Genomic DNA, 26,787 nt, shown 5'->3' with positions numbered 1-26,787 from the left:
CTATAAGGAAATATATATAAAGCAAGGACTAAAATCAGGGATGTCCTATGCTTCCAATATTATTTAATATATTTATTGACGAAGTCATTAGACAGTGGCAAGATGTTTTAATTAAAGAATTTAAAATAAGTAACACAGTGTAAAATACAATTTATTCACAGACGGCTAGGCTATTTTAGTGAATCGGAATAAGGTCTTAAAATAGCAGTCAACAGACGTACAATTATAGAAAATGGCTTTAACTTGAGAATTTCAACGGTGAAAACAAAACCCATCGCATTTCAGGGAAAAAATCACAATAGTGATAGATAATAAATAAAACATGTATCAAGTTTTAATTATTTAGGTTTCAATGTATTATACTGTTTAAAAACTATATGAATATAAAACTAAATAAATTTCAGAGAATGTGCGGAACAATACGAAGAACCTTGAGACAAAAACTTGACAAATCACACAATTAAAATTGCCCATGCTGACTTATGAAAGCGAAAAGTGGACAATTATTCGACCTGACAAAAGAAAGATTGAGTCAGCAGGAATGAGGATCATACGTTTAGTAGCTGGATTCAATCTTATAGATGAAAAACGAAGCACAGATACGTCCAGAATTGAAAATATTAAATTTAACTGAGAGAATAGAAAAGCAAAAAACAAAATGGTGTAAACATATATTAAGAATATCAACAGACAGACTTCCAAAAATATTACTAAATCATAAACCCAGAGGATACCGAAATATCGAACGAACTATACCTAGATGGGAGGATGCATTCTATTGAAGTCGGAAACGGGCCAATGGCCTATATATTTGAAGCAGAAGAAGAAGAAAACAAAGAAATGTGTAGTTTAATTTTATCAGCACACCTTAGCTTTTAAAAACTTGGTCAGAAATTATACACAACTAGAATGTGTAAAAGAACGTTTTAGTTGAATTATCTAAAACGTATACGTACTTATAACTTAGTACTTAGTACTTTGTACTTAGCTTCATACTGTCCAAGATTTAAAAAATTCAGTTTATTGCAGTATATTTAACAACATTTATATATTATTCTTTTAATTAAGGACTTGGATATTGATGATTTGTGAATGAAAACGATGATTCAGCTCACACCCTAATCTAGTTTTTATTTCTATATAATATTTAATTTACAATATTCTCATTCATTATGTAACATCTGTAAATATTTACATGTGGGCGAGGTTAACATATTGTGCTATGATTTGGAATTATGTCCAGCCTATGGTCAAGTTTGGCGTTCACCTGTAATAACATTATCTCTCAAAATAAATGTGTTGAAATACATAGATTAAGGACGTTTATAACCGTTTAATCTAACTGTACAGTCTTCAACGAGATTTGTATTTTTTGCACCAGTTGTTAATGAGCGGCTTTATTCATTGCCCTGATAATGGAGGCAGCAAGCACCTGTGAAACGTCGGTAAACTTCTAAGAGACTACACGGCGCAACAATTTAGAAGACTGCCGTCTTCATACTCAAAGACGTAAGAACCAGAGATCTCAGCTAACATATCCGTCCGAATATAACATTTATTTCCATAATATTTACTTCCATGCATTTTATAATCTGCAATGTGCATAAGTGAATAGCCAACCCCTCGTTGTTGTTTTAAGGTTACTTTCCATATAGCTAGCATTTCCAAAACTCCGGTAATTCTTTTATAAAACAGCTGCCAAGCTTTTAACGAATAACAACGTAAAATGGCTATAATTAAATTATTAATTCAATGTTTTGTATTTCAGACAACGGTTTTGAATTCTTGTATGAGAATTACTTATGAAATATGAGACTATGTGATCAATCACTAAACACATATGAAAAATGTTTTTATTTTTTTACTTTTTGTAGATCAAATCTAATAATTAAATAAATTGAAAGTAAAGTAAGCGTGCATTTTAGGTGGTGATACGCTTTTCTATGCGGTGAAACCATTTATAAAATGTTAGGGCCTTGAAATGAAAGTAACGAAAATTAACAATCTGTTCTGCTGACAACGCAATGATATGGAACACAGTTTCCGTAACTAATTCATGTGTGATATCTTGAAATATTTCATTGATTTACTTGGCTTTTGAGTCTTACTGTTCAAATATGATCTGATCATTTAATTACAAAACTTCGTGCATCTAATTTCTATTTATGAAACAACCACAGTCACATAAAACACTCTGACCAGATCGACGAATATTTAGGTAAAAGTTTCTATGTACATCAAAACTGAAGTTGATGCAGCCATATTTACACACATAATGCTGCCAACTATGCTGCAATGTTATGCAGCACGGAAACTTACTTTATGGACAGAGTGATTGTAAATAACACAGCTGACAATGTAAATCACAGCAATAACACTCGCTACTGACTAGAATAACAAGTTTTAATATGAACATTATTTCTGAATTTGTATTCCAAGGGCAATTTCTAGATTTCTCATATGTTGATTAAAAATAACGAACATCATGTTTTGAACATACGTTCTTAAATTATCACCACCTGATCGAAGTGTCAAATTTAAATAGATGTGATTTGTAGGAAAACGAGTTAAAACCTATATTGAGGTGTCCTTTACTTAAGAACAGCCCATTATCGTTTGTTAATAAGTACTCTCTACCAAAAGTGAATCTCCGGGTAAATGGTTATCATAACACTACATATTTCTCCCCGCCTCTATTTTAATGACAGCTATTGCAACCGAACCTGGAATCCTTTTAAGTAGGATTTGAGGTTCTTATGGCAGTGAGACCGAAGATGGCTGTCTTTTGGGTTGTAGAGCCTTGTAGTCCGGTAATAGTTTACCAGCTTTCGCCCCCTGATGATAGAGGCAGAAATGACCTCTGAAACGATGGTAAACTACTACCAGACTACGCGGCTCTACAACCCAGAAGATAACCATCTTTTGGAATCCTTTGAATAAAAAAGGATATAGTTATTCAGAAGGCATGGGTTTCGATCCTGACCTCTGATATTAATAGACCTGTTGGAAACCAGACAACCAATCAACTTGAAGAGGGAGTAGAACCCTGCCGTCGACGTACCGTGTATATTAGACACTCTTATGCCTCGCACAATGGAAAGTGCCCACCATTAATTTCGGTATTATAAAGAAACGCGTGGTAGTACTCAGCAGCAAGCGTCATTTAATTCTCAGTCCAAGCCAGTTATCTAAAAGATGAAAAGCTCTTTGACGCCAAACGTTCTACGGCGTAAGTTTTGATTCAGAAGAAATGACTGAGTTGTTGTACAGCTGGTGGCACGTTGAGCAATCAAGCACCATCTTGGTCGATAACTGCTGCAGCGCGCTCTGAGCTTCTGAAACACACGAGTAGCTCGTATTTACAGATGTGTGTGTAGTGTGAAAAGTACGTCAGTAAATATAAACTTAAAAATATTGTAATCTGTGGTAAATAATACAAACTGTAAAGTATGAAGAAGGCTTAAGTGATATTATTATGGTAATATTGACTCCAAGGAACTGATTACTCATTTAGAAGCTGATGATAGTGGCTCTGATGTCCAAGGAATTTCCCGCTTTTTATAAAGCCCGAAAGTTTTCACTACTATGTTCCCACAAGACCACGTCCTCCGCTAGTTGACTTTAGTGCATATACTCACACCCTATTTCATTTTTTCTTCTTCTTTTTCCGGTTTAACAATGTTTGTACATTTTCCGGTACTCTTTACGGGTCCCCAACTTTTCGTGGCTTGATCTATGGACATTCGGTAGGACTCCTTGGACGAGGGATCGGCCCGTTGCAAGGCCTCTACCTGTACACAGGACAGCACAACACAGAAAAACGCGGACAAACATCCATGGCTTGAGTGGGATTCGAACCCACGGTCCCTGCGACCAAGAGGCACAAAACCAACGTCTCAGACCGTGCGGCTACTGCGGGACACCCCCCCCCCCGTTTTATTTATTTATTTAAAATATTCTTCAATAATTTTCCCCATTTGGTCGCTTCCCTTCAGATTTTACGACTAAAATATTGTGTTCGTTTTAAGTTGACCCTTTCACCTTATATAAGGACTGGTCTTGGTACTTATCTAAAAATGGTACATGGAGCCCTTAAAGTAAACTACTTCTGTTTGTCGGTGTCGTGGGAGTAACAAAGGTTTTTTAACGTAAGATTTGAGTTTCTCACGGCAGTGAAGATGGCGATGTTGTTCTTCCGGGTTATGACGCCAGGGCTAAAGGGCTGTCAGAATGCAGACAAACTAACACTACGCTACTGTCCCATGTTAAATTGTTCTCAGGCGCGTTAGGTTTAAGATGGAGGAGACGGACTCCAGATGTGGAGGGTAGCTGAGAACGGTGAGGACAGCCGGCAAGGGATGTCGTCCAGCTTGAGATTTATCGGAGGGTGTGCTACGAAATGTCATATGGGGTCTCGGACCTGACGGATTATTCGCCTGCAACTTAATTATATATTATCTCTCACTCACTCACACGGGAGAACATATCTTGGGGATGTTTGACAATATATTGAGAACAAGACAGACCTAAGACAGAGGATGTAATAGAAGGATGAAGAAAATAACACATTGACGAACCTCATAATTTTTGTTCCTCGATTATTAGGATGACGAAAAAGGTGAACTCAGACAGTGCATTCAGTAGGCATGAGGGCGGTGATAAATTCATAAAAGACGAAGTCAAGAGGTCGCGTGGCATGCAGAATAATATTAAAATAGTGACTAAAATAAATATCGTGTGAGTGTATGTACTGGGTTCAATTAGCCCAGAGCAGAGTGGAACACGGTAACAAATATTTAAGCTTTATAAAAGATTATGAATTTCTTGGCAGTTGAGTAACAGACGTTCAAGATAGTATCACTGAAATAATTTGTTTGTTCTTGAAGAGACATGCAGCGGAGTTTTTCAGCGATATTTAGGAAGCAGGGCTTAATGGCGGAATGTACTGTTTGCAAAACGTATTGACAAACACAAACCTCTGAGGCGCTCATGTCTTCTCTCTACATTTTGTAGCGGTTCTGCGAGACTGAAGTAAGAACACGGCTCAGTTCCAGACGGCGCTGCCAGTTCTGCGGAACAGAAATTAACTTTGTATTCGGCGTATTCTCTACAAACTTACTACTGCTCTATACCTCGCTCATGAATTTTCTAATTCTCCGTTTACAAATAATCATCTGTTGAACGAAGAAATAAGGATATAATAAGCTCTGATATAAGTAAGTAGATCTTGGAATCGTCCAGTAGAAGTGGCCAAGTGTTTTCAGGATAATAAAGAATCGAACCCAAAAATAATTAAATATAATTCAAATTTTTGCAAATTTAAATTAGCAAGAAAGCAGCTCTGATACAGCGACAATGAACGAGAGCTGGAAGCAGAGTCGGTTTTGATTTTTCTTTTTTCTTTTTACTTTCACTTGAAGACAATTTCACAAATACACAAATTACATATCCTACAGGATCAACTAGATGGATAAATGTGAAAGAATAATTACGAAAGAAGACAGAAAAAGACATCCTGACTATTTTAACGCTTTCCTTTGTGGCTAGTTAGCTAGTTAGGTAACGTTAAGACGGACCTTAGGGAGATAAGAATCAATGGAGCGAATTGAATGCATCTAACTCAGGATACAGTCCGGTGGCCGGCTTTTGTGAACACGGAGATGAAAGAATATGGGTTATTCTTTGACAAACAGAGTATAAATCGACTTTTCGAAGAATATCCTGCACCTGTGACTGTTCAATAAAAATAACATTGTGTGTGTATCGATGGCAACCGAGAGGCACAGAAGTCAGGAGGCACATAGAAGAATTACTCGATCTGTTGACATCGCAGTCGCGGCGTCAGGCTTCAGGAATTTTTCGTTCGTAGCGTGCGAGGTACAAAGGTGTTATCTCGGAATTTTCCTAGGGCGGAACATGGGAATTTATTGGCAAAAATGCTCTGGCCTCACACAAGACGCAGAGTACTAACACCTCAAATCATTCATGCGGTTTAGGCCTGATTGTCTCCCTGATCGGTAGAATTCTACCAGGCTTGCGGTTAGAACGCTGGCCTTGTAATCCTGGGGTTTCGGGTTCGATTCCCGGCGGTGCCCGAATTTATAACTTGTGTTGGGCAAGGCCGTGGTCTAGGCAACACGGAGTTTTTCTCCGGGGGCTTCCCCGGTTTCTCCGTGGCATCCCAACAATTACTCCATTCACACACAGAAGGCAATGGTAAATCACTTCTGGATCATCTGCCAAGAACGTATATGAACAGGTCCCAGTCCGAGAAAAGGATGGAAGGATCCTGTTCATATGGACCTGTCGTCAGACAGAACACTAAATAAAACAAATACATGGCGCTGCAACCCAGAAGACAGTCATTACATGTTCACCGGCGTGAGAACCTACAGTCTCACTTGGACCTAGATTTAATATCTACTTCTGTTATTTTTTTGTCTTGCGTCTAAATATTCTCCTAATCGTTTTGTTCTTAAAGAAAAAGTTTCACGCAAGATTGAATCTAAACGTAAAATTACACTTTATGTGTTTGAATATTTATGTTTTTAGGGAGAGTATGAGAGGCTAAAATTATTTTGAAGTGAATGGTATATCGTAAACAAGGATAATGCATGTGTGGCGAGAAGCGGAACTAGCGACTCTGGTATTCTATTTATTAGACACTGACATCAATGCTGTCACGTAGATATCCACAGGTCTTTGTCGGTATACATCCTTCGAATTTAATATGACCTTTTTACTGAAAGCAATTTTCGTTTGTTACTGCAAATCCCAAATATCTGAATTCTGCTAGTTTCAAAGGCTTAACTACCTTTATATAATGTGTTCTATTAGGTCTTTCTAAACCTCCTTGCCTTTCCGGAACAAACGTAGTTTACGTCGTTTTACGAATCCGTGTATCTTGCATTCTCTGTATAAGCCAAAATTTTATTTAATTTAACTTGTATAACCTATATATTTTTCTAATTCTTCAACTACGCTTGTAGTTTCTTTGTTATTTCTTCATTTTTTGAACTGTCTTTTTATAAAGTGACTTCCGGTTAACTGTTCAACATTTATGTAGTTTATATTCTTCTTGTGTTGTAACGCAAGTTTCGTTTTTATTCAGATTTTAAAGTGTCTTTGTATTTATCTGTTTTCATGTCTTCTGTTCCAGTGTGTAATCGTTCGTCTAAATCGTTATTGAAATGATTAATTACATTGCACTAGGATTTTTAAAACGAGATTTGTTTAATAATCTGTTCATTTGTAACTAAAATACATTAAGTCTTCTACATTATTTTCGATGCGTCTCAGGAATAGTTACGGTTTTAATATTAATAGACAATCATTATGATAATAAAACACTCAAGAATTTCATAGGGAATATTGATTGTTACAACGGTTATAACTGTAATACTTGACAGTCATTTCCAAAACTCAGTTTCTTGTTGCAAAAACGTTCACGTGAGCGGAATATACCTGAAGATCGGAATGTGTTGTAAGCTTTTTCTTGAGCACAAGAAAAGGATTTGGCGAACGAAGTAAAGCAAGAAGACTTCCGTCGGAATAGGTGTTTAAAAAGAAAACAGAAATGAAAAACATACAATGTGGGAAGAAAAAGCGAGAAAAGAACCATTTACGATTTACAGAACCACGTTGAGACTCATCCAGTTCAAACTCAGACTCGGATTATTTCTATGTTGGTGGTCTTAAGAACAGTCAAACGTAGGGACGTAGTGTCATCGATACACTCACTTGTTTAAAATAGCAATTATATATTATTTTATAGATTTTATACAGAATAGTACAGGAAAAATCGTGACCTTGAATATGCAGATTCATGGAACGAACTGTAAATTATGTACAGTTATTCTTTCTGACTTAGTCAGTCGTATGAATTATAAAATCCAGGTCTCATGATATCTAAACCACGGGGGGCCCAATTTATAGGCTCTCTATTCTTTTCCCACTTTTTATCTGAAGACGGAAGCATAATCCAGCAGTCGAAACATTGTAGTTTTATAATTTTATAATTTAATAAAAATTAATAGTTTTACATATTTTATGTACCATCGTTAGAGACTTCAAGACTTAAGAGTTGTAAAGTGAGCTGCGACACGATGTTTTTAATCCCTTATCTCTTATGGTGTATTAATATTAAAGTGGATTATGAAGATTTGGTATATGAGATTGTGAACTGGATTCAGCTGGTTCAAAATAGGGTTCAGTGGTGGGATGTGCTGAACGGGGCAATAATCCTTGGGGCTCATAAAATTCCGGCAATTTCTTGATCAGCTAAGCGAGTATTTGCATCTTAAGAATGACTGTGCTCTACGAAATTATTTGTAACATTTCGATAGTTGACCTTCCTACTATCATCAAGTGACTGATTTTTGACAGATTTCTTTACATTATTTGTTTGCTGAAAACAGCTACCATGAAATTGAAATAAATATCATAGAATTTTTTTCAAAATAATAAAAACACATTAAGAAGAGACGAGAGAGATTAACTGCGGAACTGTGGTATTAATGAAAAATAGGTACAGTAAAGGAGAAGATATATAAAACAGTGAACCTGTCATTATTAATCTACCACTGTTATAGTTATTCAAATCATCATATTTAATAAGGTATCATATTTGAAATGATTACTGAGTTGTAAATTCCTGCTTTTTCACGAAGACGCAACACAAATTAGAGTTACTGATGCAACATTCAAAATATGCTATGATACTTTATGTTGAGAGAATCTTGATTTATTGAAGTATTCAGTGGATTATAAAGTAATGCATTATGTAGACACTCCATTAAACGCAAAACCACGGAAAGTTAAAGTTATTTAATTATGTACTTCTTTAACTGCCATTTGTAACTGCAGAGGTTATAAATCTACTTTTCCAATAAGACGTGAGAATATTAATGAATAGTGTTCAGACGGACGTTTTATAGAATAAGTTTTAAAAGTATGTTACAGTTTCAAAACTATGTGCACAGATTTTATTAAATACAACGGAAACTCTTCATTATTACCCTTTTATTCGATGTCCTTACATACTAAGAACAAGCATATACCTTTTTGCTCTTTAGACGTAATTAATACGGTGTTTTGGTATTTCCATTTCGATACGATATTCTATTGAAGACAGGAGGTTGCACGAAATTCCATTAAAATCTTTCACCAGTTTCTAAGGTCATGGCTTGTATTCGATTGCTTCGTCTAGATTTCACATTGACTGGAGACGAATCCGTTAATCTGAGACGACTGTCATTTGTAGCAGACACGAAATGGTATAAAAGAAACTCATCGAAGCTCCTTCTTTACTGAACAGAGCTCACTCCTCAGTACAGTCTAGTCCAATACCAAACACGTCTCAATGCTAGAAATAGCAGCCATTATACCAGAACAGGACTGGGCAAACAACGGCCTTCGAGAAATTTAGTCCGACCAGCTGCTGTATTCTGGTAAGAATGTGGCCCTTTACTGATTCTTAATATTACAAACACAGTAAAAAGAACTCATTTCAATGAACAAATATCTAGATTTCGACTCAAATTTTAAGTTTGACCACCATTACACTTAATAATATTTCTGCTTATTATACATACAGCTAAGTATGAGGAAGTTGACTGGGACCCATATAATGTGTGCTTCAACACCAATTAGACATGAGGATATTCCGTCATAATTAATTGTTAATGATGCAGTTCTTCGTAGTTTGATTTAAATCATAAAGTATGCTCGACGTAAATAAATTATATTTGCAAAGTCTATAAACCACACAATTTTGTCGTAATAATTTTAAATTTTACGTGCTTCTTTGTTACACTTTTAAATAAAATTATGTTTAAGCACTATTTTAGGATTCCCAGTCAATCTTGAAGGGGAATTTAATAGTGAAGTAAATAATAATATATATAAACATCAAAGAATACGTTAACGGTGAACAGAACATAAAACAAGTAAGGAAAGAGACAAGTTTAAATTTACAAAGTGGTTACAGTTCCCGTAGTTCTATATGGAATTTAAAATCGTGTTAATTAACTCATGGAACGGAGTCCTTGAGAAGTTAAGAGCTACTGAGCTAGTCAAGAAGTTTACCCTCCCTTCATGTAGTTAGAACGGCCATTAACGTGCACAAAACAGACGGCCGCTAAGGTTTCTCCTGAATCACACGTATCCATTACACATACTATTTCTTTATGATATATTTTAATAATATCATCCCGTCTACGCCTATGTTTTCTAAGTGGTTTTTCCCTTAATATTTCCCAACTAAAATTTTGTACACAGTATTTAGTAACCTATAATATCTACCAAATTCATACAGAAAATTAGTGTTTCGTAGATGGCTATCTTCTGGGTTGTAGCGCCGTGTAGTCGCTACAACCCAGAAGACAGCCATTTTCAGACTCACCGCCGTGAAAACCCCAAATCCTACTATTTTTTTTGTATTTCGTGTTATTTATTTGCATTAAGTTTTGGGTCCCTCAGACCGGATCACACGATTATGAAGACCCACTGAAATGTTAAATAACACAATTTAATTGCTTCTGTCAGTTGTTTTTAGTGAGATCGGAATTGCGGGTTTTGAGTTCTGCACGTGTAACAGGCTGAAAGTACAGTAAATCAGAGAGAACAGTTTTCTCCCTTAACACGGAACACAGTAACAGAGAGAAATCGTGTTGGTTCAGTTGAGTGTACGAGTTGTATAAGCTTATTACCCACTTGGCTCGATCCGCCAGTCTGTCTGACTGCTAAATGAACCTGTGGTTGCTTCCAATTACTGCATCACAGTTATAATTATAACAGGTCTCAGGGACACACGCGCTCCTAAACCGTTTTTTTAATTCTCCCTGTGACGGTATTAACTACTGAGCTTAACAGTTTCACTGTGAATCAGTACTGTCTTTAGAACGTATTTGCTTGTTAACTGAATAACGCTATTGATACTGTAGAATTCACAGTTAAATGTTTGTTAATGAATAGGTCGTCATGAAAAGCGTTAATTTCCAAGTTGTTAATTACCACAGTATCTATTTAATGACGTAGCTGTTTGCAGTACTCGATATATCACATCAAACGGTTCTGCAGAAGAAAACACCTCGATGTATAAAAGAAGGTTTTCCAATTTAAAACCGCGTCCCACTCTGTTGGGGATATGAACCTGGCGTAAAATAAGTTCCATGACAACTTTAAATTAAGTTTTGTCTGTGGGCTCAACTAATTTTAACTGTGCCCTCAAGGAATGCGTTGGGCTTTGTGAAGAATATTCGATGGCGAGTTTAGACTTACATTTATCTTAATATGGTACTGGGTACGAAATTTAAAACGAGATTCCTCACGCTTATGAGTACCTGAAAAGAATCGGATAAACTCAAACAACTGCGTTTTAAGTTTTTAGTTTATGAGGTTTTGATTCTGCAATACCCAAAATCGAGTTACTTCTGTATTCTATGTCCTTCGGTTATTTAAATCTTCACTGTTTCAGTAACAACGATTATATAGTTTGCGTAAAATAATATAAAAAGACGATATTTGATGTTGAGTAGTTCCGGATTTCTGATGAGGCGATTATACTGTTTCAAGACACTATTCGCGAGAAGAAACTGAAAAAATAATAATCAGAGCATACGGTAATTCTACCCGTATTTGAACTAGGATCGTCTCGAATATGCCTCTTAGATTGTTAACCCTAAACATAACTACTTAATTGAAGGTATGGAAATTTTAATAATTAGAAGACAGGTGTAGATTATTTGATAAAATTTTCATGCACATTGATAAACTTCTACAGACCTGAAGATGGAGACAGTATGACTTCCCAAAACATTTATATCTACCTATGACTTCACATTGCGTTAAAACCAAGAACAACAACATCTACATCTTCAAGACCGTGAAATCCTCGCATTACCTGGCTGCTCTTCAGCTTAAAGTGAGTTATTATTTTCTTTGTGACGTATAAGACGTCCAGCAGGACTTCTTACTTTACTTTTTGCCATGATTTCTTCATAAATCAGCACTGAAAGACGCTAAAATAACATTTATGCCTACACTGAGATTAGATCCCCCAATCATCAGTGTTTGAGCGGACCAAGACTCTTCGCTGAGACCTCGCAGCGGAAGCTATCTACAATATATCAGATCCATATGATCTAATTTCTCTCTCCACTTTCTGCTTTTCGCGAATGAAACATAGATTTTCTGACGTTCTAGTCTATCTGGGATGGGGTGCTGTATGATGAGTCTGTGGCTCCAGAATTTCGTAGTTGGAGCTGTTAAATCTGAGTCAGAACTGGCAGCTGTAGCTACAAACTGTGGCATACCATGGAGGACTTGCTCTGTTGAACAAGATCTGCTTTACATGTCAGAGGCTTACTCGAACGAAGGGCTCTGTAATCACCCTGGAGTGTAGAACCAACTTTCTGCATGTACGTTGTCCAGAGTCTGATTAATGTAGCTGATACTGTTTCTGGGCTGCGTTTTACAAGAATTAGCCCACTCAACCAGACAGTGCTGCCGGATGTAGCAAGCCTGTAGTTAAACACGACGTATATCCCACATAGCCCACCTTACGAATTTGTTTTCAAGTATTTATTATATCTGTACAATAAAAATAAGTTGTGACAATGCAGCGACAATGTGTCTGTCTTAAAATATTTTAAAGTTGTTTTAGTTTCCTCTAACAACAAGAAAGCAGACTCCGATGGTTGAATTTTTACTAGCTGAGCGACTATTAGCTTCTCAAGAGTTCCGTTCCATGGAGTTAAAATTACGGAATTGATAACTTTCAGTTATTGTCGTAAGACGTTGTTTCCATGAGACTCAGAGAAAAAAGTAGGAAAATAACTTGTTACCATACCTCGCATAATGTGGAGATGCCTCGCCATTTCTTGCCGATAGAGTGCTCTGTCTGATAACCTTGCCACTGTCCATAGTCTTCTTCCCTCCTGTGGAGACGATTGGGTTTCTTGGTGAGCCTGTTTGCCTGCAAAATGCAGGAATTTTCATTATAATTGCATTAATAATAAAAAGTATATTATATCTTCACATTAACAACTGCGATAAGATTCCCATCATCAATGAAAATGAATGATTTTTCACCGCTGCTGTGTTATGTTATTATACCTATAAGACACATGATAGTAAAAATAAATTAAATCATAAGGAAAGGTTAATCCTTAAAATTTGAACTTCGCAGAAATAATATTTAACAATTCGCTTCATACTTCTAGGAAAATGCACCGTGTCTTCGTGACAGGAAGCAGTTGACTGAGAATGAAATACCCAAATACACTGTGTAGGTAAATAGCTAACTTACTAGACGTTGAAGTATGTCAGCATTGTTACCACAGAGCAACAGAGAAAGGCTAAGGCAAAACAAGAAAGTTGTCCACGTGAAAACAACAAATTTGGAGCTTAGGGTCTTCTATCTCACCACACATTAGCATGTTTAGTAGTTGATACTTTTACCAGATATCGCGGTCTAGCACTCAGAACTAAGACAGTTGAAAGTCAGGAAGTCGGGCAGCAACGCTCTACAGGCACTTGGTTTTAATTTCGGCCTTGCTAACGGATACCCTGCTTAAGATTTTCCTCCGTCACTTTATTGGAAATCTTTAAATAAACCATGACTATAGTTTCCAAACTCTTTCATGATTCAGTAATAACTTTTCAAATTATTTGATGACGCTAGACAAACTAAGGTCAAGCAGCAAAGTGATATTTGAGACGCTGATAGTAGCTCACGAAGATGGTTGTCTTATTGATGATTGAGCAGTAGTCTGGTAGGCGTTTACTGACGTTTCAGAGGTGCTTGATGCCCACATCATCAGGACGAATACAATGGAGCAAGGCAGCAAGATGGTATAACATTCTATTTTCCAGGTGCTGTTATCATTAGATACATTTTATAACAACTTATAAAACTATAAATGCACGGAATATTTAAATTATATTATAATTTCTGTCTCCTTCAGGATACAAATATTCTGTTTCAACAGAGACTTAGGCCCATTTTGTAGTAATTAAGAACACTGTGTAATCCATTCATTACGGCTTCTTATTAAAAATACAGTTAGAAGTAAAGTTTCATTTCTGTTGTTAGTAAATTGTGGGAAATGTTTCGGTAAAAACTCAAATATCGAATAAAAGTAAGTCAATAAAAATATGGTATTCGCCATATATTCTGTGCTTAAGAATTTGTTAAATTTTATTAACTGAAATTTTATGTAGGTATGGCACGAATAGACACTCAACGGCTGATTACTCACTCACCTCTTACGGCTTCAGACTGCTCCTCTAATGCGCGCCCCTCACCTGCGCGCTCCTGAAACAGTTCAAAATGCTATTAGCTACCAATTTAACATCCTGAAAACGACAGAGCAGCCTAGTGTACCTGCAACGATATAAACTGTTCAAAACCTGGTCGAGTTAATAGTCGTCCGGGCTGAGCTTTTTCTTCATTTTCCTTATTATTATCATAGAATAAGCAACAGTCGACTCTTATAAAATACTTACCTTATCTCCATAATGTATGCTTCAAGCTTAACCAGTGGTATAGTAGCCGTCATCAAACAGCATTATCCAAGGTCACAGCAAAATCTTACGAATAGCAAAGACTAGGAGACTGATGACACCTCAGATCTCGCTACGTAGCAAAGCTAGAAATTCTAAACTAGTGACATATTCGCGCGGTAAGGGATTTTGCCTTTAAGGATGCAGTTTTGTGACGGCTATTATAAAGCATATAACCTCTGCAGTTAAAACATCGTGGTTAATTATAAACTCCTGTAATATCCTGTAGAAAAGTTAGCGGCTATCCTTACGATTTCTAACACTTAATATAACTTGAATATTTCCTTCTTTAAAGACAGGCAATTAAATGGAATAAAGTGTAACACTAAAATAAGATAATATTATTTCTATGTCTTGTACCTAATTATAAATAATTCCAAGAATGTGGCAATTTTGCAAGAATGCTTTTTACAATGGTTCTACACTGACATCTTCAGGTATCAATGTCCAGTTGTGTCGTTTTTTTAAATTGAAGTAAAAAGAATTGCCTTATGTAAGTGTAGTAGTATAGCCAGTCACCAGAGTTCGAAGGAACGTGTCATCTAACCCTGAAGATGAAGGATATATGTTTAAAAGTAACTTTGATAGCCGCCTGAAAATAGAATACACGACATAACAAAAGTGGGAATCTAACATAATTTTATTGACTTAAATTCCTTCTGGTACTGCTGGTTGTGTTAATGGACTTAAAATAAATAGATATAAGTATTCCTGCAACAAAGGCAAAAAGTTTTTACCGTCCCAAGCTAGTAAGTAAAAATGTTTTAGATGTAAAAGTGCAACAAGAATTTCTGACACTTGTCATATTGGACAGATTCGAATTATACACAATAGTTACGTTTAATGCTATATTTGAATATTTAGAGTTTATAATCCAGCAATGTAAACTAATGTAATTCAGCTCGTGAGTTAGCTACTTCGTACACGGTGAAACTATTGAATCCCATCTGGGTCAAATTCTTTTTACTGTTTCAATTTTAACTATGAAACATTATTGTTAATTTTTTCATATTTGGGAATAACTTCTCACTGAAATAGGCATGCAGATTCCGTCTGTGCTAAATTTGTCGAATATCGTCATATTTATAATTGATGACTTACAAATAATATTTCCTTCATAATTTGTGGGTATTTCTAGCACTATCTCCATACCAAACTGCACTTGCTTAGCTCCAATGGTTCATATGTTAAAGCTGTTAAACCGTCAGCTAAACACAACTGTTGCACTGATGCCATTTTGTTGAAAGAATCTGCATATTTTTCGAAGATCTAATAACCCTTTAAATCCCAATTTTAACGATATGTTCTACCAGCTTCAACAATCAAGAAATCTTCATTTTGTATTTATGTGTTATGGTTATTTCCTTAAACAGCATTAACCAGTTGAACTTTATGTTGAAGTGTTTTCTTTGTGGTACGGAATTAATAATTAAATATTGTTTAGACAAACTCTAGCTTTAAAAGTTAAAGACCATCTAAAACAGAAAGTTATTTTGAGTGATCTCAAGTGGAATATCATTTATAACAAGTTCGGTGAAAGTCGGTGAACTATTTCAGAATCTTAAATAGGAACACACACGCGAATACCACGGTGATTACATAAACTTATTTTCTTTCCTTAAGAATTAACTAAATACGAGAGCATATATTAACAATATCAATAAGAATTATACTACTATTTTAAAATTGTTTAAATATATATTATTAAATCCAAGTAAATTTAATGAAGTTTAATTAAGTTAAGATCAGAATAAACGCAAAATATTCTTTTTATTGTTATTATTCTTTAAATTCTACCTATTTCTTTTTAAGATACTTAATGCTATGAGTTTGATCACAGAAACAGAGAGGCAAGCAAGCGATAACATCGTCGTTGGATAGAGATTATTGCAGTATAACGACATTTTAGGAATACGCTTATTTATAAACTCATACATAAGTTGAAATAATTTCGTCCATACGTTCTTTAAGAATCAATTGGAATAAACTTGTACTTTTTAATTTCCTACAATCGGTAATACCAACATGGCAGACAAACGAACCTATGAGGTGGGATCGATACTAGCGCTGCTTACTGTGGGGTCATACAACAATGTATGATAAGATTTTCGAAAAATACATAACTTTGGTGCAGTAATTGTTTGTACAGTGTCAAATAAGAAGATAGGAACGGAACGAACAAACAAACAAAATAATTGGTTTGATGAGGATTCGATCCCACGACCCCATGCTTATAAGTTCATTAAATTACCACAGACTTTACTATCATTGTGCTAAATTAATATTAGTTAACTATACCCAAAAATGGCGTAATACATATGATTTGCATAATTGGAAACTAAAGTTGTCAAGTAATATGTGTTAATTAACTTTCATGAATACCTTTCTTTAAAGAACAGTAGACGATACAAGAAGTTTATTGATCTGTTTGTAATACATAATCAAGGTCCTCTAAATCTACATTGTTCAATCAACAATCAGTTTCCGATAAACAAATGGATCAGTAGAGAAATAAAACATTTAAAATGTAAGTTCATGTATTTTAGTAACAAAAGTGGTAAGTAAAGTGCTAACATCAGATTGAAATTCACTCGTTTATTTCTATTAATCTATTGCTAAGCTCATGTGAACAATACTAATGGTAACGCTTCAATAGTGAACGTATGGTATGGTGTTTTCTTTTCTCGCTAGGAACATTTATAATCCGAAATTTGAAAAAAGAAAAATGCGTGTGGAAGATTTGTGTATTCTGGAACAGATTAAATCTCGCCAATTTTGTTTAACGAAGGGGTGGCACATCATAAATGAACAGAAGTTATTTTAATTGTAGGTGGTTGATGCTGCTCTCTCTGTTCAGAACTGCAGAACTACCAATATAACAATGAAAAATAACGCGCCTAATTACAGATTAACAGAAGTAAGCAGCAGTAAAGAAATTTTGAATTATGACGCTGATATTAATCTAAAACTGGAAGTTTTACTAGATAGTAACACATCGATAAAACTGTAAGCTCGATACATCGGCGCGTTAAATACTCGGTAAAGCCCTCGCGTGTGAATCGTGCCCTATTAAATATTATATATACTGTGACGTAATGCTGTGATAAGCGACATCATAATTTATTCATTTCTAGGCAATCGTGCTTGCTGCAGTATAGTCGCGACTAACTAAAATGAAAACACAACTTAATTACACATCTCGTGCGATATTTATGACATATCTCACTTCATCTAATCATATTTTAGTTTAAAAAATTACAAAACCTATTTCACCTGTGTGTTTATCTGACTGTCCTTATTTCCCACTTTAATTCGGGAGGTTTCTGTTTTGAAACTTTCTCATTTTATTGATTATTTTAACTTGGAATTTTCGTCGATTTCTTTTATTGGCGATTACGACGCTCAAATATTGTGATGTAAAGGAATAAATCCTATTTAAGGAAAGAAATACTGCATTCTCTAGTATTTATAAAGCTCTGAGATAGAAAAAGTCTCAATACACGCTTATAGCAGTGCGCGTGAACCGTGTGACTATCTCTCCAATACTTCATGATGAAGACCAATCAAGTGTCCTATCATAACTGACGTTCCATCGTAAGTTTGAAATACAAGCGAAATTAAAAATTCTGAATTATGGTTCCTTTATAGCGTGTTTCTTATTCTGTGTTCTTCATAATTTATATGGAGATCGCCATTTAATTAAATATTCATCCATTTAAAGTGTTTAGAATAATTTAAGAAAAGATAACACATCCAACGACTATATGACCGTCTCTGCCCCTAAGTGACCAAGAATTCTTAACATAGGTTTCTATCCTCTTCATGTACTGCGCTGTTATGATGATGATAACGATATTATTTTAAAAGCTAAATCGTCGTACCAGCAATTTCCAGAACTGAATGTCACAATTAACCTGTCTGCACAACTGCTATTAGCAGAACCACCGCTGCCATCACCATTAGCCTACTAACTACATAAAACAGAGTCCTTCACGGCGAGTAATAGCCGCTCAGCTGGTCAAGAAATTCTCCGCCGTGTATGGAAAATCAAAGTCCGTTACCTGTTCACAAGTGCACGCTACTGGACCTCATCCTAAGCAAGATAAATATATTTCTTTAAGATATATTTTAATATTATACTTTCATCTAAGTCGAGGTTTCCCAATCGATTTCTTCCCCTTAAACTTTTCCGACTAAAATGTTGCCTGATGAAATTTTCATCTTCTCCGTGCGTACTGCATGTCCAGTCAATCTCCCTATTCTTGAAGGCTTTGAATTTAGGGGATTAACTAAAATTGTAAGTAGGAATGTTTCCATGGCGGTGAAATATTTATCTGTAAATTTTCTCGATTTCTTTAGCAACCCGATGTCAACCTGAGCCCGAAAATAGGACATTCTAAAAGAATTGTCATAGCTTTCCTGAGTACCTTAAAATAAACCGTGACCACTTCCACAAATTTCACAATTTACCATTTAAGTCCTCTAAGACAGTATTAAGTATTATGTGTTGCTCCCATATCATTTCCTATGCTTTAAAATATGACAGTGTACGTTGTGCGCAACTCATATATCATTGTGCTTATATACTGCGTTATCGACTCTTACAGGTCACTGGTGGTATGGCTCCACGTATTCTTAACTTCTGCATTAGGTGGAGGTGTGGTTAGCCCCACGTTTCTGCCTCCAGGAGGAAAATAATTTTGTAGGAAACTGAGTGGGTCTCAGAGCCGTTCTTGACTCGATGACGAGGAGAACATGTCTTCCCCGTCGAAGAAAATTTTACGAAACCCGGTTCATAAAAACATATTTAATAATAGAAGTAATGTTAAATTTTTATTTGACATGCCAGTACCTGTACATTACAAGAGAAGTACATAGCAGATAATAATATTGTTCCACCGGTGTTCGTATGTTTGAAGGCTACAAATCTGAAAGCGGAAACAAAAAACAGGCGTGGTGCGTGCCGAGTACCGGTAAACAAATGATAGCAGTGTGTCGCAACCGTTGCGTGCTTATCCTGATAATTGTCTCAAATCACACACTTGAGCCATTTTTATTTTCTTTATTATTGTTACAGATTGTTCACAATAAGCTCATCAAAGCGTGACATCAATTGTCAGGGGAGCTTTTGGAAAGAAGCAGACAGAAGAAAATATATCTGAAGATTGTTGAACGGATGCCGCCTGTCTAGTGTAGTCTAACAACATAAAATTATTTCTGTAGAATAGTCTTTTGCCGATGTTTGATTGGAACTTTTAGCACTCGTAAAGGAAACGCAAATACATAAGCAAATTAATTTTAAATCTTGAATAGATTACTTCGGAGACACGTGCATTTAAGGTGGGATGATATTAAAATGGGTCTTAAAGGAACGGGGTATAAGTTCTTTTTTTTTTTGATATCAATCCGCTTTCGGGCTTTAGGAACATGAGAATTAACGAATATATTTCGCCGTATAGTGTTATAAAAATTGCCGAAATTTCGGGGGGTGCTTGCTGCCTCCATCATCAGGGATCATACCTAATTAATTATCACCCTGATAATAAAAGCAAAAGGCACCTTTGAAATTCCGGTACACCTCTACATGGCGCGACATCGCAGAAGAGGTGTCCTTATACCAGCCGCCGTGAAAACTTGTAAAAAGACAGAAAACTTTTAGTTGGGCTATATAATGCGTTTTATCAATCGTGACCAATGGCGGGTTTTGGTACTAGCAACATTCCAACCCCCAGGTACTAACACCACAGTTGACTGTTACGGATCTTACGAGAATGATCACTAATCAGCCAGTCATTTAAACCTGAGCATGGATTATTTAATTACTCTACTGGGCCCAATCGATAAAGCTTGAACCCAACAGAATAGGTTTCACCTGAAAAAGGGAGGCAGATTCCAGTCGTGTTTTAATTAAATTAGTGCGATGGAGAATATCAAATAATTTGCTATTTTAATAATGCATCATCGTCACAATAGTTTTAATACTGCTTATGCTAATTGACGTGGTGAAAGAAAATGAGGCCTAGGTACATTAGTGGACAATCAGGGGTAGTTAGTGTTATAGAGGCATTTAATATAATACAGACAATGAAAAGTAAATAATTTTGTTTCTTAATGTATCGTTGTTCCAAAATTTTGCCGGGTAGTAAAAGAATCATTAATACAAGAGTTTACAAGATGTGAGTTCTCCTAGGGCCATGCCACCCTCACATTCAAGTGGAGCAGTTCGTTGTCACACAAGAAGCTGTCGGTCGAGTCATCCTGGTATAACCATCAGGCTATATCACATGCGGAGATTAAAGTAGTTTTTGCGTTTTGAGTAACATTTTCTTTTTATCAGCTGCGACAATTGTATACATATCACACTTCAATCCACTGATATCATAATCGTCATAAAACATTTATTACTCTCTAGGCCTGTTCCGATTACAATTTAATTATAATTGTTATAACTTAAATAAATTAATATTTTATGTTCATGTAAATATATATCCGTTCCATAGCGCAATCCCCGGTCTGAAGGGCTAGAGTTTTTCTGTCGTTAGACACTGTCCTCGCTAATAACCTATTATAGGGTGCTATCTCCTCTATTATTTTCTGTGTTCTCTGTGGCAAAGGGCTTCGAACATTGGGCTGTTAAATAACCTTAGCTTCCTCACCAGTGATTAGTCAGCAAGCGTAATATTTCTTGTTATTGCTATTCTTATAGGTTGTGACGTAGTGCAGATTCTTAGGTAGATACAAACGTTTTGGAGAAGGAAAAGGGAATTATCTGCTACCGTTGTAATTTTCCATCACCTAGTACTGTCATAAAAGTTACTGGAAATGAACTCTTTACTTGGGGACGTGATGTCTTACAGAAACAAAGAGAATTACAGACGAACAAGAAGCATACTGCTGTGCTTATAAAGAGTCGTTCACTTAAAGCTATCCCACAACATAGTTGTTTTCTGGGAAAGAAAAGGAATAAAGGCGAGTGAAATGGTGTTTCGAGTGTATGCCTGTTGTAGATCCCTGGGGTTCTATCGCTTCTCCAAAGCGAACTCTTTCAGACTCTCTTCACGTCACCAATATTGGAGTTGATTCGCACAGTGATTGTTTTTTGTTTCGTTACCGGCATTGCCTATAAAAGTATCTTCTCGACTGGAACGGAATCGATTGCAGAGTGAGGGAGAGAAGAGCCATTCGATTTATTTCAAATGTTCAATCGGAAGTTAAAACAAGTTTAAAAATAAACTGCAACAGCGGACTTTGAAATATTCTCTCTACGTACATGTATAAGCTCTCTGACGTACCAATGAATCAGAAAGTAGCATCGAAGTCACCATGCAGAATAAACAAGTAATAATTATCAGTCAATGATCTCGTGTCCTAAGGGGGTTCATGAATGTTCATTTAGTTAAAACAAAGACTCTCAGGATGGTTTAGAGCGAGATATGCTCTTGCAAATAGGTCTATATGACTATTTTTTTTCTTACTTGCATCACACCTCCTTTCTTGCTTTTATGTAACAAAATCCCATATTACGTATGGGTACTGTCGAATCTTTGAAGATCATATGTAAACTGAGGATACACCGTGACTCTAAATGTGGCGTCCAGTGAACCTGTACGAGTGCCACACGTTTAATATATTTGAACTTAGTGTCTTCTCTCTTTGTTTTTATAATCACAGACTATAGCTTTATCGCTGTTTCTCTTTATCTGTCCCTACGCCTTTTGAATATCATTCTTATTCCCAGTTTAAAGTAATATACCGTCTGATTTCTAAGAACCTGAAGATTAAAATACACAAAACAATAATTTTGCCTATTGCTTTGTATGGGTGTGAAACATGGTCTCTCACTCTGACGGAGGAACATAGATTGCAGGTATTTAAAAATAGGGTGTTGAGGAGGATATTATGGACCTAGGAGAGTAGAGGATGGTGTATGGAGAAAACTGCATAATGATGAGCTTAACAATTTACAGTCCTCCTCCAATGTTATCGGGGTTATTAAATCTAAAAGAATTTGATGGGTGGGGCATGTAGCGTGCATGGAAGGAGCAAGAGTTGTGCACCAGGTATTAGTTGGGAGACCTAGACGTAGATGGAAGGATAATATTAGACAGGGTGTGTGGGAGATAGGAGTTGAAGGCGACTGGATTTTGTTGGACTAGGACGGGGACCGGTGGAGAGCTTTGGTTAATTCGGTGATGAACCTTTGAGTTCGGTAAGCCATCTAGTTGGTTAGTTATAATGTATGCATATACCGTGTGTCCGTAAAATAATGGTGGGGTAACAAACAGTCATAGTTTTGGAACAAAGCAGATAGAGACATGAAATAAACGTCAAAATAAAGAGTAACTCTCCAAGAATCTTACCTGTTCAGTAGACTGCGATATGCGCTCCTTAGGTGCCCTGCAGACATCAAGACGATATTCAAGCTTTTGCCATAAACGACCGAGAATTTTTAGACAAGTTAATTTTCAGTGATGAGGCTACGTTTCATGTTTCGGGACGAATCCATCGGCATAATGTTAGAATATGGAGTAATGAACCTCCATATGTCATTATGGAACATCAACGTGATAGCCCGAAAGTTAATGTGTAGTGCGCAATTGGACGAGACAGAGTCATTGGCCCCTTTTTTTTTGCTGAACAAACTGTGACGGGAAAGAACTTCCTGGATATGTTAGAAGGGTATGCAGTGCCCCAAATACCGGATAATTTCATTCTCCAGTTAGATGGAGCTCCTCCACATTTTGCCACATTCGTGCGGGATTACCTAAACCAAACATTTCCTAAGCGATGGGTCGGACGAGGAGGGTGGATAGCCTGGCCTATACGCTTTCCAGATCTTACCCCTTTGGATTTTTATTTGTGGAGTTATGTGAAGCAATAAGTGTTCTCTGTCCAAATAATAAATTTGGACCATTTGAAAGAAAGGATCGCTAAAGCTCTTTCATCTATCACACCAAATGTTCTCGGTCGTGTATGGCAAGAGCTTGAATATCGTCTTGATGTCTGCAGGGCAACTAAAGGAGCGCATATCGAAATCTACTGAACAGATAAGATTCTTGGAGAGTTTCTCTTTATTTTAACGTTTATTTAATGTCTCTATCTGCTTTGTTCCAAAACTATGACTGTTTGTTACCCCACCATTATTTTACGGACACACTGTAATTGAAATTAACATCTCCGTAGACCTCAATCTGACTAAACATATCGAAAACAAATAAAAATGTCGTGGATTTAATGCTACAATTTAAAATTGTACACTAATTACCTAAATCACGTTCTTTTACTGTTATAATATTCATATATTGTTGTAGGCCTCCAAAGGAAATACTGCTTCATATCTTATCTGCTAGCATAACTTACATTTTTTCCCATAACTCTGAAGTCTAATGCATTATCTGGAGGGACTAGGGAAAACCACGAAAAACAAGTAGTGAGGATAGCCAGATTCCGAGTCGAAATTCCAACCTGAGATGTATCGATTCCGAAACAACGATAATAGAGTTCTAACCACTCGACCGTGACGTTGGCTTGGAACTGAAAATTATAAACACGATTATCCATACAAGTTTTTCCTGCATAAAGTTGTCAATATCCAATATGATATTTACGACTACGTTCATCCTTGATATGCATGAACGCCAGTAACTTGTTACAGACAGTAAAGTCTTTTGCCTATACAACAATATTTTTGGATTGATAGGCCCATACCATCACACGAATGAAATACTGCACTAGGCATTTTCCAGTCATGAGTAGTCACCTATAAAGTGTGTCTTATATTAACTAATCGTATTAATACTATTTGTGTTAATAATAGCTACAAATAAACAGAAACTTGTTTCTACATCCCTCTATCCATTCAATTTCATCAGCAAATCACATATTGGCAGCATAAAACAAATGAGTCGGAGGATTAACAACAATTACAATACTGTATGTTAGCCTTACTCTCTTGTTTAGCCTGGTTAACACTCATGTCAACTCACTCCTTAAAGTATCTAATAGTCGCTCAGCTGGTCAATAAATTCATCGTGCTTTAAGGAACGAAATATTAATTACCATAGCAAAGAATCTATTTCCTTCAGACAATTATCATTAAGAAATGCATTACATATATACGCATTCTTTTGTTCTTTGTTGTAGATTTTATTTAGGTAAGACTGTTGTTATTCGAAAATTATTGGTTTTATTGCCCTTTTATGAAGTCGTACAGTTTCAGATTCCCTCCGCTGCTGTAGCAAATCTTTCTCATTTAAAACAGAATTAACAAGTTTGCGGATTTCAGAACATGGTATTTTATTCCCTGATTTTGTCAACTCCTTCAGAATTTGATCCATACAATGGCGATTAATATAATTTTGTCTTCTAGATATTTCATCTTCTAGAAATATAAGCTTAGATAACAACAACATGTATACATTTTAGCCTGTCTAAAATTATGATTCCATTCGAAATACGTGCAACAAATTGGGAAAATAGATTAAATATTTTCACTTAAGGTAATTCCATTATCAGAATGAAAGCCAACAGCCCTCAATAGCAGGCCCACTGCTCATGTATGAACTAAGACCTCCTTGAAAACTACCAATAGTTACATATTTCGGTAAGCCTACGTACATTGAAACTTCTGCAACAACTACATTGTTATCTGATTATGTTCTTTTGGGTTTTAGAGCCGTACAGACACGTCGGTACATGCCAACGTTTCCATCTTCGGGGCCTTGGATTCTCCGAAATATTGGCATTTACCGACGAGTCCGCACGGTGCCAAAACCCAGAAAAACAACACATTAATCCTTCACCACTGTCAACACCTCAAATCTCATGCAATGCAATAAACGTGTCATTTGATGGCTACAACAGGAACAAAATATGTCTCTGTTCTTTCCACGTATCTTCTAAAATTCTAGTACCATCACTGATTCATTAAAATGTCAAATATCAATCCGGATTTAAGTTATAAACGTTAAGAACCGGAAAAAACAAACAAAGGGGAAATTGAAGACTGAATATGATATAATGATATGTAATGTAGTCCTACACGTATCGAGCTGTTCCTTTTTTTTTTACATATGCTCGATAATGTGAGTCCTTCTAAGTGTGGGTGAATTTTTCTAGTTTTTACATATGTCTGTAAATTGTACAAGAACCTGAGTTACTAAATAAACGTGTTCTGATCGTCTCGCTCCACTCTTTCGTCCTTTGAAAACTAATGTAATGATACATACTTTAACTTTAAGAATATAAAAATAACATAAGAGTATTGAAACATTAAACGTGTATAGTTGATATTCATAAATTACAAATATTTGTTAGTGGAATGACTTACTAGTAGTCTGACTCAAGTGGAATCGAATTGAGAAACTTCAGTTCAGGAAAATGTTTTATTATGAAAGTTAGTAAATTATACAACATTTGTGTATTGCGAACATATGGTTCATTTCTCAAGCAGTTTTGAATGTTATAGGGTTCAATTGTGTGTCTCTAGTTTTGTCGGAAAAAATTATGTATATCCCAAGTGACATTTCAGTCTACTGTAGCTTGGTACTATCTTTGAAATATCAAATATTGTTGGTAACCTCGTTTAAAGGAATTTAAAAAGTAAGACATTTTTGTGATTTATTAGTAAGAAACAAGTTTCTATCGTTCTTTGTAATGGTATATGTAATTCAATTAAATTAAAGAACGAAAAGTCTACAGTAAATTATGTAGAGAATAACTCTCTATTTATATAGAACGTTAAATCTTATCGGAATTGCATTTATGGTCTGCTTTCATACGTAACAATAAAACATAATTTTTTTACAAAACTCTTGCTATGCATATACCATGCATTTATTTATATATGTCCTACAAAGACATAACAGAAAATTACCTTGCAATTGCTTTGGATGAGAATTATGACTTAACGTACATATATTGATGTCATCAACATGGCAGCAAGTTTTGATGGCATATAATGAATTACGTAGTCTAATCAAATTAAGTGTTTGGCCATCACCATTAAGCAAGGGAACGCTATCCCTGTTTACAGTAATCCTGTGTAATAATGGGAATGTATCATATATGCTAATGTCATTTGTTTTGCTATTGGAGAAATGTTGTCATATCATAGATATAATTACGTGTGTAATAAACAAAAGGAACTAAACAAAGTCTATAAATATTGACGTTTAATTATTATAAGGAAATTATTAAAATAAATGTTCATAACTACTGAAG

General features: G+C 35.7%; 1 protein-coding gene across 5 annotated transcripts in view; it reads right to left on the bottom strand.

The window, feature by feature from the left end:
- Nucleotides 1-1,105: 1,105 nt before the first annotated feature.
- The window catches only part of fuss (SKI family transcriptional corepressor fussel), a 76,176-nt gene continuing 50,494 nt past the window's right edge, over nucleotides 1,106-26,787 (bottom strand). For 2 of the 5 annotated variants that reach the window (XM_087340286.1, XM_087340284.1), the window contains 4 exons: nucleotides 14,266-14,317; nucleotides 12,851-12,976; nucleotides 4,977-5,069; nucleotides 1,106-3,335 (listed from right to left, as the gene is read on the bottom strand). In XM_087340286.1, the coding sequence (XP_087196412.1) occupies nucleotides 3,223-3,335; nucleotides 4,977-5,069; nucleotides 12,851-12,976; nucleotides 14,266-14,317 (384 nt within the window). In that variant the 3' untranslated portion in view covers nucleotides 1,106-3,222. The remainder of the gene's footprint in view (nucleotides 3,336-4,976; nucleotides 5,070-12,850; nucleotides 12,977-14,265; nucleotides 14,318-26,787) is intronic. The other 3 variants (XR_015532540.1, XM_087340288.1, XM_087340287.1) reach the window with 3 other exon arrangements.

Source organism: Zootermopsis nevadensis, unplaced genomic scaffold, assembly GCF_977971745.1.
Source record: "Zootermopsis nevadensis isolate Lab colony 2312 unplaced genomic scaffold, Znev_1.0 Znev_ptg000061l, whole genome shotgun sequence".
Lineage (NCBI taxonomy): Eukaryota > Metazoa > Arthropoda > Insecta > Blattodea > Termopsidae > Zootermopsis > Zootermopsis nevadensis.
This window is presented reverse-complemented; position numbering and strand designations above follow the sequence as displayed.